Source organism: Oreochromis niloticus, linkage group LG18, assembly GCF_001858045.2.
Source record: "Oreochromis niloticus isolate F11D_XX linkage group LG18, O_niloticus_UMD_NMBU, whole genome shotgun sequence".
In the NCBI taxonomy this organism is placed as follows: Eukaryota; Metazoa; Chordata; class Actinopteri; order Cichliformes; family Cichlidae; genus Oreochromis; species Oreochromis niloticus.
In genome coordinates, this window is record NC_031982.2 from 21,333,508 (window position 1) to 21,349,275 (window position 15,768).

Consider the following 15,768-nt stretch of genomic DNA (forward strand, 5'->3'; position numbering starts at 1 on the left):
GATTCATATATACATGACAGCATCACACAGTTGCTGCGGATATGCTGGCTCCCATTCCTCCACATCCCAAAGGTGGTTTATTGGATTGAGATCTGAGTACAGTGAACTCACTGTCAGGTTCAGGAAACCTGTTTGAGATGATTTGAGCCAACAATATTCAAGTAGGTTGTGGTGTTTAAATAATGCTCATTCAGTAGTAAGGGGTCCAAAGTGTGTCAATACACAACCACCAGCAGCCTCAACTATTGATACAAAGCAGGATAGATCCATCTAAGTTTCCAACTTAGACTTGAGTTTACTTTGTGTTTTACACTTGGTTTTGCTTTTTTCTACTTGCTGTTGCTGCATTTTTTTTTTACTTCCTAACCCTGGCCCAGCATTGAAACGAGCTTGGCCAGGGTTAGGAAAATATTGTGTTTTTGATTAAAAAAGGTCCCTTGACTGCAGTAATCCTTCATGTTTCAAATGGTGATGTGGGAGTGATGCACCTTTGTTGGGTCTGTTACCTTGCATGTAGCAGAAGCAACAAAAACAGCATGATTTTTTGCCCTTAGAATTTTAGAGTTGGATTTGTATTTCATATATTACTGAATTAGTTTTGTGCTGTAAATTCGAGAGGCCTTGAGTTAAACTTAATTAGATTGCAGATTTTCATGCACATCATAAAATAACGCTTGCACCTTCATAGTGGATTTTCAGCTGTATGCTTAAGACGATACCAGAGGTCATCATGGACCTTAAGACTACTCGCCTGGTGCTCCTGCAAACCCTTTAACACGATCTCTAGAAGAGTCCTCAGACCCTCTTCGCACAGTCACCCTTCGGCTGTATCCTGGAGGTCCTGCCTCTCCCATCTCCACCACAGAAATCTCGGGCACAGTCGGCACACCTGGTTGCCGAGGACTGAAAGGCTGTCTTGGCGGGCTGATGTTTATTCTGTGTGTGTTTGGCTGCACTGGTTGGCCTGGGCTGTATGGTGTTCTGGGGTTGGTCTGCACAGGGTCGATGATAAAAGGGATGTGGATTTGTTGGATTCTGTTTCTGTCTGGCAAAGACGCAGGCATCTCTGGTACTGGTCTTAAGGTCATTCCTTGGAAAGTGAAACAAAAAGAGAGACAGAGATGATGATTAATGGTCAGATCAGCTGTAGTGCTCCTTCAATCTTCTATTTAGACTGGCATTGTCGGCCATGCTGGCAGCTTCATGGGTAAATTTATCCACTGTAAGGATTTGAGCTAAATATCAATTTAGCAACATGCCCCCATGTTGACCATCACAGTCCAAACATTTCAGACATATAGACATATAAATCTCCCTTTCTCACTCATTAACAGTCCAGTCCTGGTACCTGACATTTTCAGAAGAACTTTTGTTTGTTTTTGTTTGCTGAACCACTTAATACTGACCTATGAATCATACAAGGATGAAAAATGAATCTAATTCAAGGGACGAACCAGTGTTGATAACCAGCAAATAACTGATATTCAGTTTATCTTTAGGCACCTTGTTACTGCAGTCAGCTGCATTTCTTTAGTCGAATCTATGAAGAATTGAAACAGGAAAATAAATAGAGCAAATACCTCACCAACAATCTCAGAGAGATGACCCTTCAGTTGATCCATCCATCTTAAGCAAGGGGCTGACGTTTGTCAAACTACACAAGAACTGGACTGAAAATCAGTAGTGACATTTGGAGTGATGAATCCAAATTTCAAATTTGGGTTCTAAGTTTTTTTTTCTTCTTCTTTTTTTTTTTTCTCTGTCCCATTTGGTTCTTAAGCCGTCAGAATTGTTGTCTGAAGACCAACAAGGATACCAAATGGATTTATTTTGCCAAATGGATCATCATGCAGTGCCTCCTTGAGAACATCTGATTGGCAATGGCTTCATTGATCCCAAGCACACTGCCAATGCAATAAAAGCATACCTGGGTACAAAAACAAACAAGGAAACTCACAAACTGGCTTCCCTAGAGCTCAAATCTCAAAATTATTGAAGCGGTGTAGAATAATCTTGACAGAAAACACAATAAAAGGCAGCCAACATTCAAAGAAAGGCTTTGGATGTCCTTCAAGAAGCCTGGAGAACTACTCCTGAAGGCTACTTAAAGAAATTACCAGAAGGTTTACCTAAGAAAGTTCCTGCTCTGCTGACTTTCACACTTATTAGAATTGTACAGACTGTCTTTTTGCCTTATGTACTATATCTCCATGTTTGCACCTATTTCAATAAATCTCTGCAGCTATCTTTTCCTAGCAATGTGTAAAGGTAATACCTTTGTACAGTACTGTACCATAGCTGTAAAAAATCATTTCTAACAGCTGTAAGTTCTCCTGCAGCCAAATATAATAAATCAAAAGTCAACTGTTAATTCAACTGCACATTCAGCCAGTGATCAATCCTACCTGAAAGCAACTATGTTACATTAGAGCCTGGCTGTTACTCTGGATTATAAAAGTAATCGGGCATTCTGGTTTTATCAAATAAAACATCATCTACCCGTCAACAAAATCCATCCTTCTCACTCCAAGCTACTCAGAAACCACATGTACTGTATAATCAAAAACAAATTAAACCCAGCAATCATGTTGTACTGAGATAATCAGAAATCTCTCATTCATTTCCTCCCCATGCCTCCTCCAGGGTGCCGGTTGCCTGAGTGCATATTTCCCATGAGCTCTCAGCCTGTGTCTCACTGAGGGGGAAACCGCAAATTTGAAAAGCACAGAGAAAAGCGCACACATTCATGTGCATGCTGGTACAACCAAAAGCGTCACCAAAACCAGATGTTATTGCTTACAAGCAGACTGAGACACCGAAGGGTAATGCTTTAGTCACTTGCGCCTCTGCAGAACTGGGTGACATCTCGTGAGTGTTCACAAGTGACTGAAATCGTCATGGGATATTGCGGCAGACAGTCTGATCATGCAATGGTGCCAAGGGTCACGATGCAGGGAGTGGCTGTTACACACTTACAATAATGCATCACTCAGAGTCTAATCTTTCTTGCTATGCACATGGACACAATTTCATCCTCCACCCCATTTTCCTACAGTAATATTTATGATGGGAGGCTCAAATTGTGCGCTGCATGGCAGACCTCTGGGATTCCTCTTGTGTATGCGAGTCACCTCTGAAGACTTCCAGATGGGCTCCTGGGTCAGAGTTGGAAACACCTCACCTCACATACTCAAATATCTCACCGGGGGAAATTGTGGCACCACCTCAAAATTCTGGTGATGACTAAATTTATACAGTGCGTATGTGTGAGTGTGCGCCTTGGTGTCAAATACAATTTTCCATTCTTTCCCATCAGACAACCTTAGACTTCAAAAGGCCTTTTATGTCTTTTTTGTGTGTGTGTATTTCCTCATCACAGCAGACAGTTAATCCTCCTGCCTGTCTCTTCAATATAAAGCCTAAATGATCAATTGCAAAGCATTGATCCATGAAATCAAAGCCCTTAATTTATCCCTGCTTTAAAACAACAGCGTTTTTTTTTTCCTTTTTCATTTTCTGTTGCCTTTGTCCATTGCTAGACACTCACAGGACAGGGTGGAGAGAGAGGTGGAAAGTCCTCTGGCTTTCTTGGAAGGACAAATTGAAAGTAAAAGCTGGAAAGAAGCAGAGCGACAAGGGAGTAAAGTGAGCAACTCAGAGAAAACAGAGAGAAAGTGAAATAACAGGGATGAGATTTGAACTGGGCTGGGATCATCTCCAAGAAAAGGGAATAGGAAAAAAAAACATTGCACATCAAATCATAAAATTCAGCATGAAAATTATGGCTAGTCACTATATAAATTTGAAACAGAAGTATTTTTTTTCATATTTTAAAATTTCCTAATAACATATGCAGTCATGGTTAAAAAGTACACTCGTTCATTTCTAAGGTTTTCCTTATTAGTACATAATTTCAATAACCTGGTCTTTTAAAAGAGGTAAATAAAACCTCAGATGAAAGGATCATTATGAATGCGTAGAGAGCTACGTACACCCTTTCTGCTTCCATAGGAATTCAGAGGTTAAGTAGCACAAATGTGTTGGTAATCAAATGCACTTGATTAACTGATCATTTGAAAGTGTACGTGACTCTATAAAAGCAGAGGTTTTGGCAGTTTGTTGGTCTGGAGTATTCGTGGGTGTGTTAACACAATGCGGGAATGAGGGGAAAGACATCAGCAGTGATCTCAGAAAAGTGACTGTTGCTGCCCGACGATTTGGGAAGATCTATCAGGCTATTTCCAAACAATTTGAAGTCCATTATTCTTCAGTCTGAAGTGGAAAACATTCAAGACAGTTGCCAATCTTCCTAGGGGTGTATGTCCAGTAAATTTCCCCCAAAGTCAGACCATGCAGTGACTGCAAGAAACCCAAGAGCCACATCTCAAACTCTATAGACATCAGTTAGCATGTCAAATGTTAAAAGTTCCTGACAGTACAATTAGAAAAGACTGAACTACTATGGTTTGTTTGCAAAGATTTCCCGAAGAAAGCCTCTTCTCTCTAAAAAGAACATGACAGCAGAGCCTTGGTTTGCAAAGTTGCATCTGAACAAACTGCACGATTTTAGACATCAAAACTTTTATTACTTTTTTTTTTTTTTTGAGACACAGGACCTGAGCACCTTACACTAATTGAGTCGACCATGATCTCCTTTGTATACCAATGTTTTCTAGGGTTACTTGTGAGACCATCTGTCAGACAGATAAAAGCTTGGCTGAAACTGGGTCATGCAACAGGACTGCTGAAAAAAACAAGGATCAAGGTTTTGCAATGGCCCGGTCAAAGTTCAGATTGTAATGATGTGGCTTGCCTTAAGAGAGCTGTGCATGAATGAAAACCTCAATGAAAAGAAGAATGCACCAGAATTCCTCTACAACAATGTGAGAGTCTGATAAAGTCATATAGAAATCATTCATTTGAGGTATTGCTGCTAAAGGTGACTTAACACGTTACTGAATCATGGGACACACTTCATTTTTCATATACTGCTTCTGCATTCTGGCTAACGACACCGTGTCATTAGCCAGAATGCAGAATGTATTTACCTTATTTTAAGAACTGATAAGTACTTGAGTTTTTTCAAAAATATCTTGATATGTAAAACTTTATACTTAACAAAGGCTGTACTTTCCTTTTTCCTTTTTTTTAACCATGACTGTATGAAACTAGTTTGCCAATTCTTGAGAGATTGAAATCTCTTGCGTAATTTCAGATTTCGTTGGTAGATCACAGACTTTTGAATGTTTCCACAGAGTAATTTCTGCTTAACCACAACTCCCTCTCAGAGGGAAAGCAACTAGATACAAAAACACAAGCAGTAGTGGCAGACCTCTGCAGCAGGAGCAGCTGCTGAGGGCTAAGCAGTGCCAACACTTTAAAACTAAAGTCACACAATTCCAATTCCACAGTCACGCTGTGTAAGGGCAAAGCTATTCCAGTCAATCTTTCAGTTATGTTATTACAACACATCATCTGTTTGCAGCCTCCTCTGGGTCCTCATATGACTGTGTGGAGAATATGAGCTCAAACACAGAGAGGAAACATTTCAGTAGGCTCTCAGCCACCACCACACCCACAGAGCAGGGATTTTTTGTGGATATTTTATCTCTATTTAGACAATTTCTCTCCTTTCCAAACTTGAAGTAACCATTAAATCTTGAGCCACAAAGTCCAACTCCCTCTCTTGTGGGATTTAGGACTAAAAGAAAATGAGATTACTCTTTGAAGGGAAAAATTCTGACACTTTTAGAAATACAGTAAGCTTATTTACTCTGCTCATGCTGAGATTTAGGTGAGTTGCTGTGAGCAGTTTGCTAATGTAGGCTGGAAGAAAAATTTGAAACAGGTTGCCTGGTGTCCTGCCGACCAGCTTCTCAGAAATGTTCTATTTAACAAGCTGTATCTTTGTTAAATCAGTAGAAAAATGACAACTCAGTGACACTTTAGCATGTTATGGGGGGAAACCAGTTACCAGTTACCAGGCAACAAGTTGACACTCCAGGAAGTTGCAGTTAATTTGTCTTGGAACCAAGCTAGCTGTTTTCTCCCTCTTTGAGCTAGGTTAGCAGGTTGCTACAGTATAGACTGAAATAATGGTGCACATGAGAGATAAATGTCTCTTTGCTAAAACGGACATATGAAAAATGCCACAAATAGCAGACAAACTTGAGCGATTAAAGAAAATGCTGGGTAGCTTAAAATTCCCTGCTCCTCTCTCACCTCAGGAGGCCAATCACAGTAAGAAGTGATTGTGAATGCCAGCTTGTCTGTCTCAGAAAGTTGCAAAGAATAGCTGACACAGCCACCCTCTATCTGAAGTTGGAAAGTTGGGAAGTGGGGGTTCTGATCATAAATCACGCTTAATGTTCCTCCTTGTAAGATAATGAAATCAAACATCCTTGCTTGGAAATAACAGGCCATATTTGTCAAATGCTGAAATTGGTATAAAACGCCTTCATGCCTTCCATCAGCCCTCCTTTCTCCTCAGCTCCCTATCGCTCTATTGTTTTGGACCATGATGTGGGAGGGACTGGTAATGGGGCCCCAGTCATGACATCACAGCTGAGGGTAGCTGAAGCATCTGGTCCTGGGTGTGGAGCCCTTCTTCTCCCCTCTCCATCAAGACTGACTCCAGCGGTGAGTCAGGGCCCTTAATGAGGACCAGACTCCACACATTGGGCTTAGGTCACCCTGCGGGAATCTCTCGAGGCTGGTATGTGTACATGTGTAAAGAGAAAGAAAGGAGGGAGGGGTAGAGGTATGTGTACTGAGGGACTGGGAACTGAGGTTGAGGTCCACAGTTCTGTGGTATTGCAAAAAAAGGGGAATTATGGTGAAAGAAAGAAGACCTCAGAACTCATGAAAAGACTGGGAGAGAAGGGGCAGTCTGTCGAGTGTTTAAGTGATATTTACGTCAGGGAGCAACAAGGCACGTAACACTATGAGTAAATCATCATAGGCACTGGAATGGCTGTAAAAATTTTCAGATTTCATTTGCGTGTTTCATTGCCTATATAAAAAAAGGGGGATTCCTGGGACAACACAAATCTTAGCCACAGGAAGTCTCTAATGTGGGCCTCTGCTTCTCGGTGCAGGGACATATTGAATGACATGCTCGAGGCAAGCACGGGAGGCTCAGTGAACTTGTGCCCTCCCATTTTGAGAAATACCCTGTGGCTGTTCAAGCCTTCACGTAAACCAAGCCAGCATTATGTGGAGATTATCCGCAGGAAAAGTTTGTGTTTACACAGATGTTAATCATACTTGATAAACTCAGATAGTGAAAACAAGGGAGGATGCTGACAACAAAGATTATGTGCATGTAGCCACTACTTTTTTCCTTGGGTTCTTCTGACAAATTTCAGTGCTTGACTGCACTAATGTGGGAATCCCCTGAACTAATGGACCCTTAAGTGGCTAAACTGTGCCATAATCTGACTCCAATTACTGTCATGATTCCCTATCGTGATAACTCTGCCCGCTAATGAAGCAAAGCCTGCTAGCTAGTTGAGACAGTCGACTTGTAAATGCTGCAAAAGGCACATGGCGTACTCTTCTCGTTGCTTCATACTGTACTTCCAGCACACCCTTTTCATTACTGCACCTCATTAATCTGATAGTATCACTCCTTTGCTGCCATACAGATCACACGAAAGCCATTTGCTGCCACAGCTGCTGTTGTTTCATTTCACAAGCACCACCTACATGCCCGTATTCACCTTTAGGCTCTGAAAGTGTCACTGTGCTCCAATCAAAGTGCATGTCAGATGTTCACAGGGCATCTGTAAGGTCTCCTTCCCCGTCTCTTTCCAAGTCAGAATTAGGGGGGATGATTCAGGCAACTTTTGGAACTCATATTTCGACATTTAGTCCATGTTTGCAGCACTCTGCTGGTGTGCAGAGATTAAAGTAATCAGTGTCTGAACTTCATCTTTTTTTGACTTTGCATTCTTTACACAGCTATTTCCATTATTTTTGGGAAAATGAGTGCAACACTGAATGTCTTCCAGGAAAGACTTCCAGAAGTATGCATCTGGATTCATGTTTAAGTGATTGACTCTGTCAGGCCAATTTTTTTTTAAAGCCTTTGCGTGTTTACACTTTAAAAAGCTGTGAACACTTTCATCTTGTGTTGTGTTTGGTTGATGCAATGTGCAGAGTGCTTGTTATTATGCTCTTTTAAGCTTCATTTTGGGTGTGACCATATTAATGTGTGGACAGGAATGTCACAGCTGTCCATTAAAAGTTTGTTTGCAATTTTTAAAAAATAAAGACCGAACTGTTTTATTGCTATCAACTCACCTGGCTCTTTGGCTGCGCCGTCCTTCAAAACATGTTTGGCCATGACGGACAGCTGTGCCTGAAACTTCTGCAAGGAATTTTGCAGAGCGTTGATTTCTGCTCCGTGATTTCCGCATGTGACGTTCATTCTGTCGACGCAGTCCCGCAGGCCGGCAACATGTCTCTCCAGCCCATCTTTCAGGTCTTTGATGTTAGCAGAAACTCCATCTAACCTTCCACACACCTTTTCGAGTCGGGTTACACGTCCATCCACAGCCGAGATGCCATCAGAAACACCCTGCGTGTTCTGTTTACATTCAGTCAGTTCAGATGACACCTGTCTGCTAAGCGTATCGAGTCTGTCCTCCAGCTCCCCCACCTTACGTTGAGTGGATTCAGATGTACTCCAGCTGTCCTGTGTTGTACTGCTTTCGCCTCTCTGCTCAGCATAGCAGCATGTTGAGTTTATTTTCTGCATATCTTGGTTGTATTTGCCTAAGGAATCACTTAAACCAGTAACAGCGCCAGACAGACCGAGCACGTTGTTTTGAAGATTATTCAGTCCCTTCTTGAAGTCATCCATTGTCTGCACACTTCTCTCCTCTGCTCCTGAGTACCTCTGAATAAAATTCTCAAGTTGGCTGAGCTTGGCTGTGTTGGAACTCACGTCTGTGTGAAGGACATCCAGGTCATTTCTGTACCGATACAGGTCCTTCAAAATGTTTTCTAGACCAGGAAGTTTAGGTGCAGAAGTTACCTGTCCTGCGGTATTTTGTGAGCCTGAACATCCTGCAGAGCACAACTCTCCTACAGTGTTAACCTTATCATCCAAACCTTGGAGGAGGAGCTTGCTGTTGTTAACTTCTGACTGGATGGCATTAATAGAGTCACTAAACTCCCCTGGGAAATTGTTTTTGCTCATTTCCACCAGCATGTTCGTAAACTGGTCCTCCATGCCGTTCAGACGTCCGTCCAGAAGCATCCGAAGAGCTGCCACTTCGTCTGTGATTGTACGGGTTAGCTTTTCCTCGATGTAGAAGCAGTGAGTCTCTGCATTTAGTTCTGTAATATTTATACGTGCCTCCAGCTCCTCAATCAATACGGAAAAATCACTGATGCTTTCCTGTGGAGCAGACAGATTTTCCAGCTCATTGTCAATACGGACATTCAGGATGCGGTGAGCCTCTGCAATGCGGTCAATCTCACGCCACAGGGCTTTATGGTCACCGTGTTCTTTTTCTTCTTTGGATGGATCCGTCTGTCTTTGAGTTCGCACAGGTCCATCTGCAGCAGCCAAGTCTAGACGCAGTGATCGGATCTCCTTTCGCAGATCAGCCTCCTTGGAATTGACCAACTTGGTAAACCTGTCCAAAATTTCATCATGGCTATCATCACAGGTCTTCTGCAGCTTCTGGAGCTTTTCATTACATGAGCTCTGATCTTTGGCCATTTGCTCCTCCAAATTCTGGTCAATCTCCTTCTTTAGGCTTTCAAATTTTCCATCAATGTAAGTCTGTATAACATCAAAGTCCGGTATGGGTGAAGCTTGAGACTGAGAGGCATCCATGAGGACACGTATCTGGCCCTCATGACTTGTTGTGATTCCTCTTAGGTCGTCCAAAGCTTCATCCTTGCTTTGCAGAGCGTTATTGATATCATCCAAACGAGCGACTATTTTTTCTATGTCCTTCTGTCCTGGCATCCCACCTCTGGTGGCCTGATGGCCATCCAAAACGGCCGGGTTCTCCTCTGTAGCTGCATCTGTGGGACTGTCTGGTGGGCGCATGTTGTTTAGAAGTGTCATCAGCATCTTCTTTGTGTCCTCTTGCAGGTTTGCAGTTAACCCCGTCAAAGCAGACTGGAGATCCAGGACTGTCTGAGACAGACGTTGAACTTCACCTTCCAGAAGATGCACCTTATCTGTCCCACCAGGCCTTGTCACATGCTGCGGGGTCTCTCTTCGCTCCGGCCCTGGAATAATGAAATAACTTATGAATTATAACATAAATAAGTAAAAGTTACTTTGTTAGTGGCACATACTAATGTTTAGTAAAATACTGTTAGTATAAAGTTGATTTCTCACTCTGTATGTGTCTGGTTGCCTGTCCAGGATTTGGTGGGCGGTAAGGCTGCGTTCCCTGAACTGTTTGCCGGTTAGGGGTTGGTTTTGAGTCTTTACAGTTTGGACCTTGGTAATTAGGACAACATCTCCACTCTAACTCTGTGACCGTTTTATAAGCAATCTTGTATGTGGGTCGAAATTGAGTTTTGTACCTGTAAACAAAAAGCAGAGAAATAAAAGAGTTTTGTTGTTCAAACACATATGGATGTAGTCTCAAAGTCTCGGGCATATATAAATATAAATGGGAAACAGTGGACTTTCTCAAAATCACATCCAGACCTTTTGGAAAGTGTTATCAGTGTTATTAAGTTCCGTGCTAAACTGCTCCACTACTTCAAAAAAAAAAAGAACCTGTTAATTGGTTGACTCTTGCAATCACCAAAACATCTGTTTTTTGGAGGATTTTTTTTTTAACATAGACATTTTAGAGCTTCTCCTTAAATCTTCACTCTGTCAAAATTCCAGCTTTCCAGCCAAAGAAAGCATTTCCCAAAGAAACAATGGATGATATCACTTCCCTGAAGCCAGGGGTCATGTCACGCAAAACATCTGGAAAGTTATTATCTGAAACAATCATCTTTACACATTTCCCAACTGTCACTGGTGAAACTGTTCACTCTCAATAAGCAGGAGCGAAAAAAGAAAGCAAGTGACAACAATACTTTACAGTCTGCTTGTGATCTACAAAGTATAATCAAATCTAATCCTAACATGAGACAACACGAAGTGAGTGCTGTGTATCATGAGTTGAGGTGTCTCCTCTCATGGCCAGCTCTTCTTGCCTGGAACTCTGGTGACCTAAGTATGATCAGCTTCCAGGAATCTTTTCCACAGAACAGGGGCTCTCATCCATGTGTTTGTGCAAGAGGATCACAAAGCAGAACCACAGATAGCATGTGTTTAAGGACTAACAATGATTCACAAAGAAAAATGAATTAAATTGCAACACAGCATCTTCCAGTACAAAATTAAAACTGTTCCAGTCACTGGTGCCGACATTTCCATTTACAATCATCAGTTAATGATTTGTTTAGTGCAGAAGTTTGGGGATTGGATACGGTAATCAAATTGTATAACTTTAAATGGGTTTTATTTTTATTGTGATATGTTCATATTGTCAAAAGTTCATGGGTATTTAGGTTATACACTCATATATAAATGTATAACCTATACACATATATAACCTATATATGCCACCCTAATGCGATTCCAGATTAATTGCTTGTCAGATAAACTGATAGCAAAGTCTATTTTGTCCATAATAGTTATGAAAGCTACAGCAACACATTGAGTTATGTTTTAATCAGGGCTAAATTCTTTCTAATGCTAACAAATTAGCAACTGTGAACCATCTGTTAGAGTCTCATAACTCATTTGAACATAGGGCTAGATGGACAAACATGCAGATACATAAAGATGTCCTCTAGAGGTGAAATTTTAAACACAAAGTCAAGTCTTAACATACAGGAAATTAAAAAAGGAATAGATCAAAAAGTAAATGTGAACTGGCTCAAATATATATTAATATTAGCACTTGCCTGTTACAAGCCTTTTTTAGTTTACTTATTCTCATTGTGTTAGTCTTTATTTTGGACAGCTGGCAGTTACAGTTAATCTCATTTATACACCTGTGCTTGGGAAAACCTCTGGGCCTAGTTTCAATACTTATACTGACAAACTAACCAGGGTGTGTGCAGGCCTGATGGCAGTGTCCAGCTACTGTAGCAGGGCTGGACAGCTTTTTTTTTTTTTTTTCCAGGCTGATATTGAGTTTGAGTTTTTAAGACAAGAGATGGGCCTATATTTGCAAATAGCATGGTTACACATTACAGGGAAAATGTCCATCCATCCATCCATGTATCCATTTTCTTTCAGTTATCGAATTCAGGGGACTGGGTGAGACCGAGAGGCTGGGTACACCCTGGACAGGTTGCCAATTTGCCGCAGTGCTAACACAGAAAGACAGATCACCATTCGCACTCACATTCACTCTTATGGACTATTAAGAATCACCAATTAATCTGACCTCACGAGGAAAAAATGACTAACATTAAAGAAAAGCCATCAAAATCCTATATCAACATTTAAATTTCTCTGCATCTTTTCAGATGTCTCAGATACATTAGCAGCAGTGATTCACCTTAAGATTCCTCAACATACTGCCGCTTTGTCTTCTGTTTATTCATTTATTTTTAGGTTGGGGAATTCTTTTCTTTTCCTTTTTGGACATTGGAGGCTGGATTTAGATGCTCTGCAGTCCACTTGTGGCCGTCAAGCCCCATTTTGCCCATGTGTGCACTATTGTGAAACTGAACAATGGCTTCTCTACATGCTTATGGAAAATGGCAACATAACATAAATTTCTACATAGTATATGTCACCATAAGTCTTGTGTTGGAAGTAGCGCAGTTTTGTTGTCTCATATAATGGTTGCATCAAGTTTTGAACTTTTTGGGCATTTTCTGGTAACACTTGCTTCAGCCTGGCTTGTCATTTAGTCCAACAACAGACATAAATGAGTAAACTATGGGTAATGTTCTCCTCTTTATTAGCTTTACCCACAGATTCCTCCCTTTGCCTATTTTCAGTGGGCTTTTTAACTTGCTGTAAAAGCTGTACTTTTTCTGCTTCTGCCCATGAAGTTTTGCAGCCACTGTGAACACTTCTGCCTCCAGCTCTCTCCCAAATAAACATTTTGTATCTATTCTGCCACATGCATCTAAACATGCGCCCTCAACCCCTTCTCCCCGGATGCTCACGCCACTTGTTGCTGGCAGTCAGGTTGGTAGGCTGGGCAGGGGGCCACCACGGGCTCCTGGAAGCTCTCCACACTCCCCTGCACGGCGCAGCTCACGTTCTTTTGCACCATATAGGCGCACCAGTTCCTGAGGAGGGAGATAAACAAGGACTTAAGCATGTATAGCAAGAAGTGGCAATTCATTTAGAGCAATATATACCAAAGAACGCAGCTGGACTATAAAAGTTTCATAACAAGCTCCATATGGTTTATGAGCTTTCCCTAAAGGCGTCGTTTCAGTGAGCTTTGTCAGACGTCCATCCCCAGTCTATTTTCATTTATCAGAAAACGTGGAAATGCAGTGGTCTGCTGTACATAAGAGACTGGAGGTAATCAGTGACATTCCAGGGTTTATCTGCACCTTATCGACAACATTTGGCAACACTGGCGAACTCGAGCCAAATTTAGTCACAGGCTGATAGAACAACGGGGAATGCTATCAAACTACATATGACCATAAGAGGCTAAATCCTCACCGATCTTAGGTCATTCAGGTAACTGAGAAGTCTGGATTGATTATTTTTTTTTTTTTTGGCAGGAAAAGAACGCAGCGTTACCTTTAAGCAGAAAAACCCGTCATGAAGCGCTTATTAGTTTCTGAAAGACACAAAGTTTTAAAGAGTTCGTTCTAAACTGTACAAAAGTCATCGCTTACCCAGTCCTGTGTCTGTGTACCGGTCCAGTGTTTGCAGACCCGCGGAACAAGCCGTAAGAGGAGGGGGTCCCGTAAGTGAGCTGAAAGTTTAAAATCAGTGTGAAAACTGCCCAACGCCGGTCCATCTCTCCACGCCTGTGCTTCATACTTAACAAACGTATTAAAATAAATATTTCTACCACAGAAAAAAACTACCCTGTTATTACCATCCGCAAATTTCCCGAACTCCAAAGTTACATTCCCCTTGTGGCTGATTTAACTCCGGTAACTGAACTTTGAGGGAAGTCCGCAATCCCTGCAACTCCCTTGGAATGACGCTGAAGGCCCACACCCTCCTCCTCCGCCCCCCCAAAACACCAGGGGGTGGGAAAGACTTCCTCAAGTTTATTATTCAAAAAACCAGTCTGTAGCCCCAGAGTTTAGTTTTAATTAAATTATTCTTTTAAGTTTTGGTGGTTAAGACGAGATGATTAATTAATGCGAGGGACGAGGGGGGATGCGGGCATCATGAAGTCAGTCAACAGCCAATAAGTCACACCTCACTGATAATAGGGTAATGTCATTTGAATGCAACCACCAGAGTTGAAAGACACGTGTGAAGTGGTGGAGTTGATGATATTCATGACTTGGGATAACAGTAGTAATTTACATTCCGTTGGATAATGGGAATAAGGGGAGGATATATATTCTGGTGTGCACTCTGTTCCTTTCTGCATCAGCTCGTTGGGCAAATTGTATTTTTAAAGCCCAACTGAGCAATTTGCTGATTTATTAACGTGAATAGAGACAAAATGTACAGCATTAAATAGGCCTGCACTAGAGCTTCAATTCACAGCACTCGAGGCAGAAATTCATTGTCGGTGCTTTTGTACTGTGCGAAAAGTGCGAGAGTTTCCGTGCTCAACATGGTGCTTCTGTGAAAATGATTCTTTGTGTGAAATGGTCTGCAGTTACCCTGTTTCCCATGTTGCCGTGGTGCAGGGAATACTGTATAACTTCTTCTCCCTGATCAGACAGATGCTGTCATTTAACGCAATACTGATTAATGGGGTGGGGGTGGGGGTGGTGGCAGCGACCAGAGAAGACTGAGACTTAAATAAAGACAGGGTGAGAATACAAAGCAAGATGTGGTCGTCTGCGAGGATACAGAGGGATTCTTTAAAGTATCGTGGGAACGGGAAACGAATAGCAACGCAAATGGATCTACACACACAGATCTAACCCTTCTCTGTCTGGTCTCTCAGACCACAGATAGCCATTTCCTAAAAATAAAGACTGCAGTGTTTCATCAGACAGCCTGCACCAGGTCGGCCAACTGAAAGATGCCGGAATGTGTTACATAAGTGAAAAAAGTCTCTTGAGGATTTGATTTTCAAATGGTTTAATAAACAACAAATGTCAGGTAAGCCTGACATTAACACCCACCCTCACGGGAAACATCCTTTTAATGAGGTTACTGAGAGTTTCCTCCTTTTCCTGTGCTAACATCTTTGCACTTCACAGATAAAAAAATAAAATAACTTACACTATAAAGTCAGCAAACTTCAACGTCAGGCTTTTCAGATAGAGGGGAGGAAAAAAAATTTGTGAAGAGGCTTCATGTGAGTCAAAACTGTTGACACTGTTGTTTCTTTAGTGTCCAGAAGAGGGCAGCACAGCAGCGGTAAAAACAGCAGGCACTCCTTGTAGTCATGGCAATTCTTATCCCAAAGTGTTGAGAGTGAGAAAAGGACATTTCATTACTGAGGCAGCATGAGTGTAAAATGTCCAGTTTCATCACCTTGCCGTGTTGCCTTCATGTCAGTCATCCTTGTCATGGACTCTGAATTAACCATCAGCTCTTTACCGTAAGCAGCTTTACCGCCATCACACACTTTCTCTTTATTTTTAACTAATAACGACTGACATTTA

The 15,768-nt window shown here is 41.7% G+C and overlaps 1 protein-coding gene across 2 annotated transcripts in view; it reads right to left on the minus strand.

Annotated features, from left to right (window-relative positions):
- The window catches only part of emilin2a (elastin microfibril interfacer 2a), a 20,474-nt gene extending 4,943 nt beyond the window's left edge, over positions 1–15,531 (minus strand). The window contains exons 1-6 of one of the 2 annotated variants that reach the window (XM_025900479.1): positions 15,383–15,531; positions 13,858–13,937; positions 13,165–13,290; positions 10,367–10,557; positions 8,305–10,254; positions 752–1,090 (exon numbers count right to left, since the gene is read on the minus strand). In XM_025900479.1, the coding sequence (XP_025756264.1) occupies positions 752–1,090; positions 8,305–10,254; positions 10,367–10,557; positions 13,165–13,274 (2,590 nt within the window). In that variant the 5' untranslated portion in view covers positions 13,275–13,290; positions 13,858–13,937; positions 15,383–15,531. Of the gene's footprint in view, positions 1–751; positions 1,091–8,304; positions 10,255–10,366; positions 10,558–13,164; positions 13,291–13,857; positions 14,173–15,382 lie in introns of those variants that run through there. The other variant, XM_005476520.4, reaches the window with a different exon arrangement.
- Between the last annotated feature and the right edge of the window lie 237 nt (positions 15,532–15,768).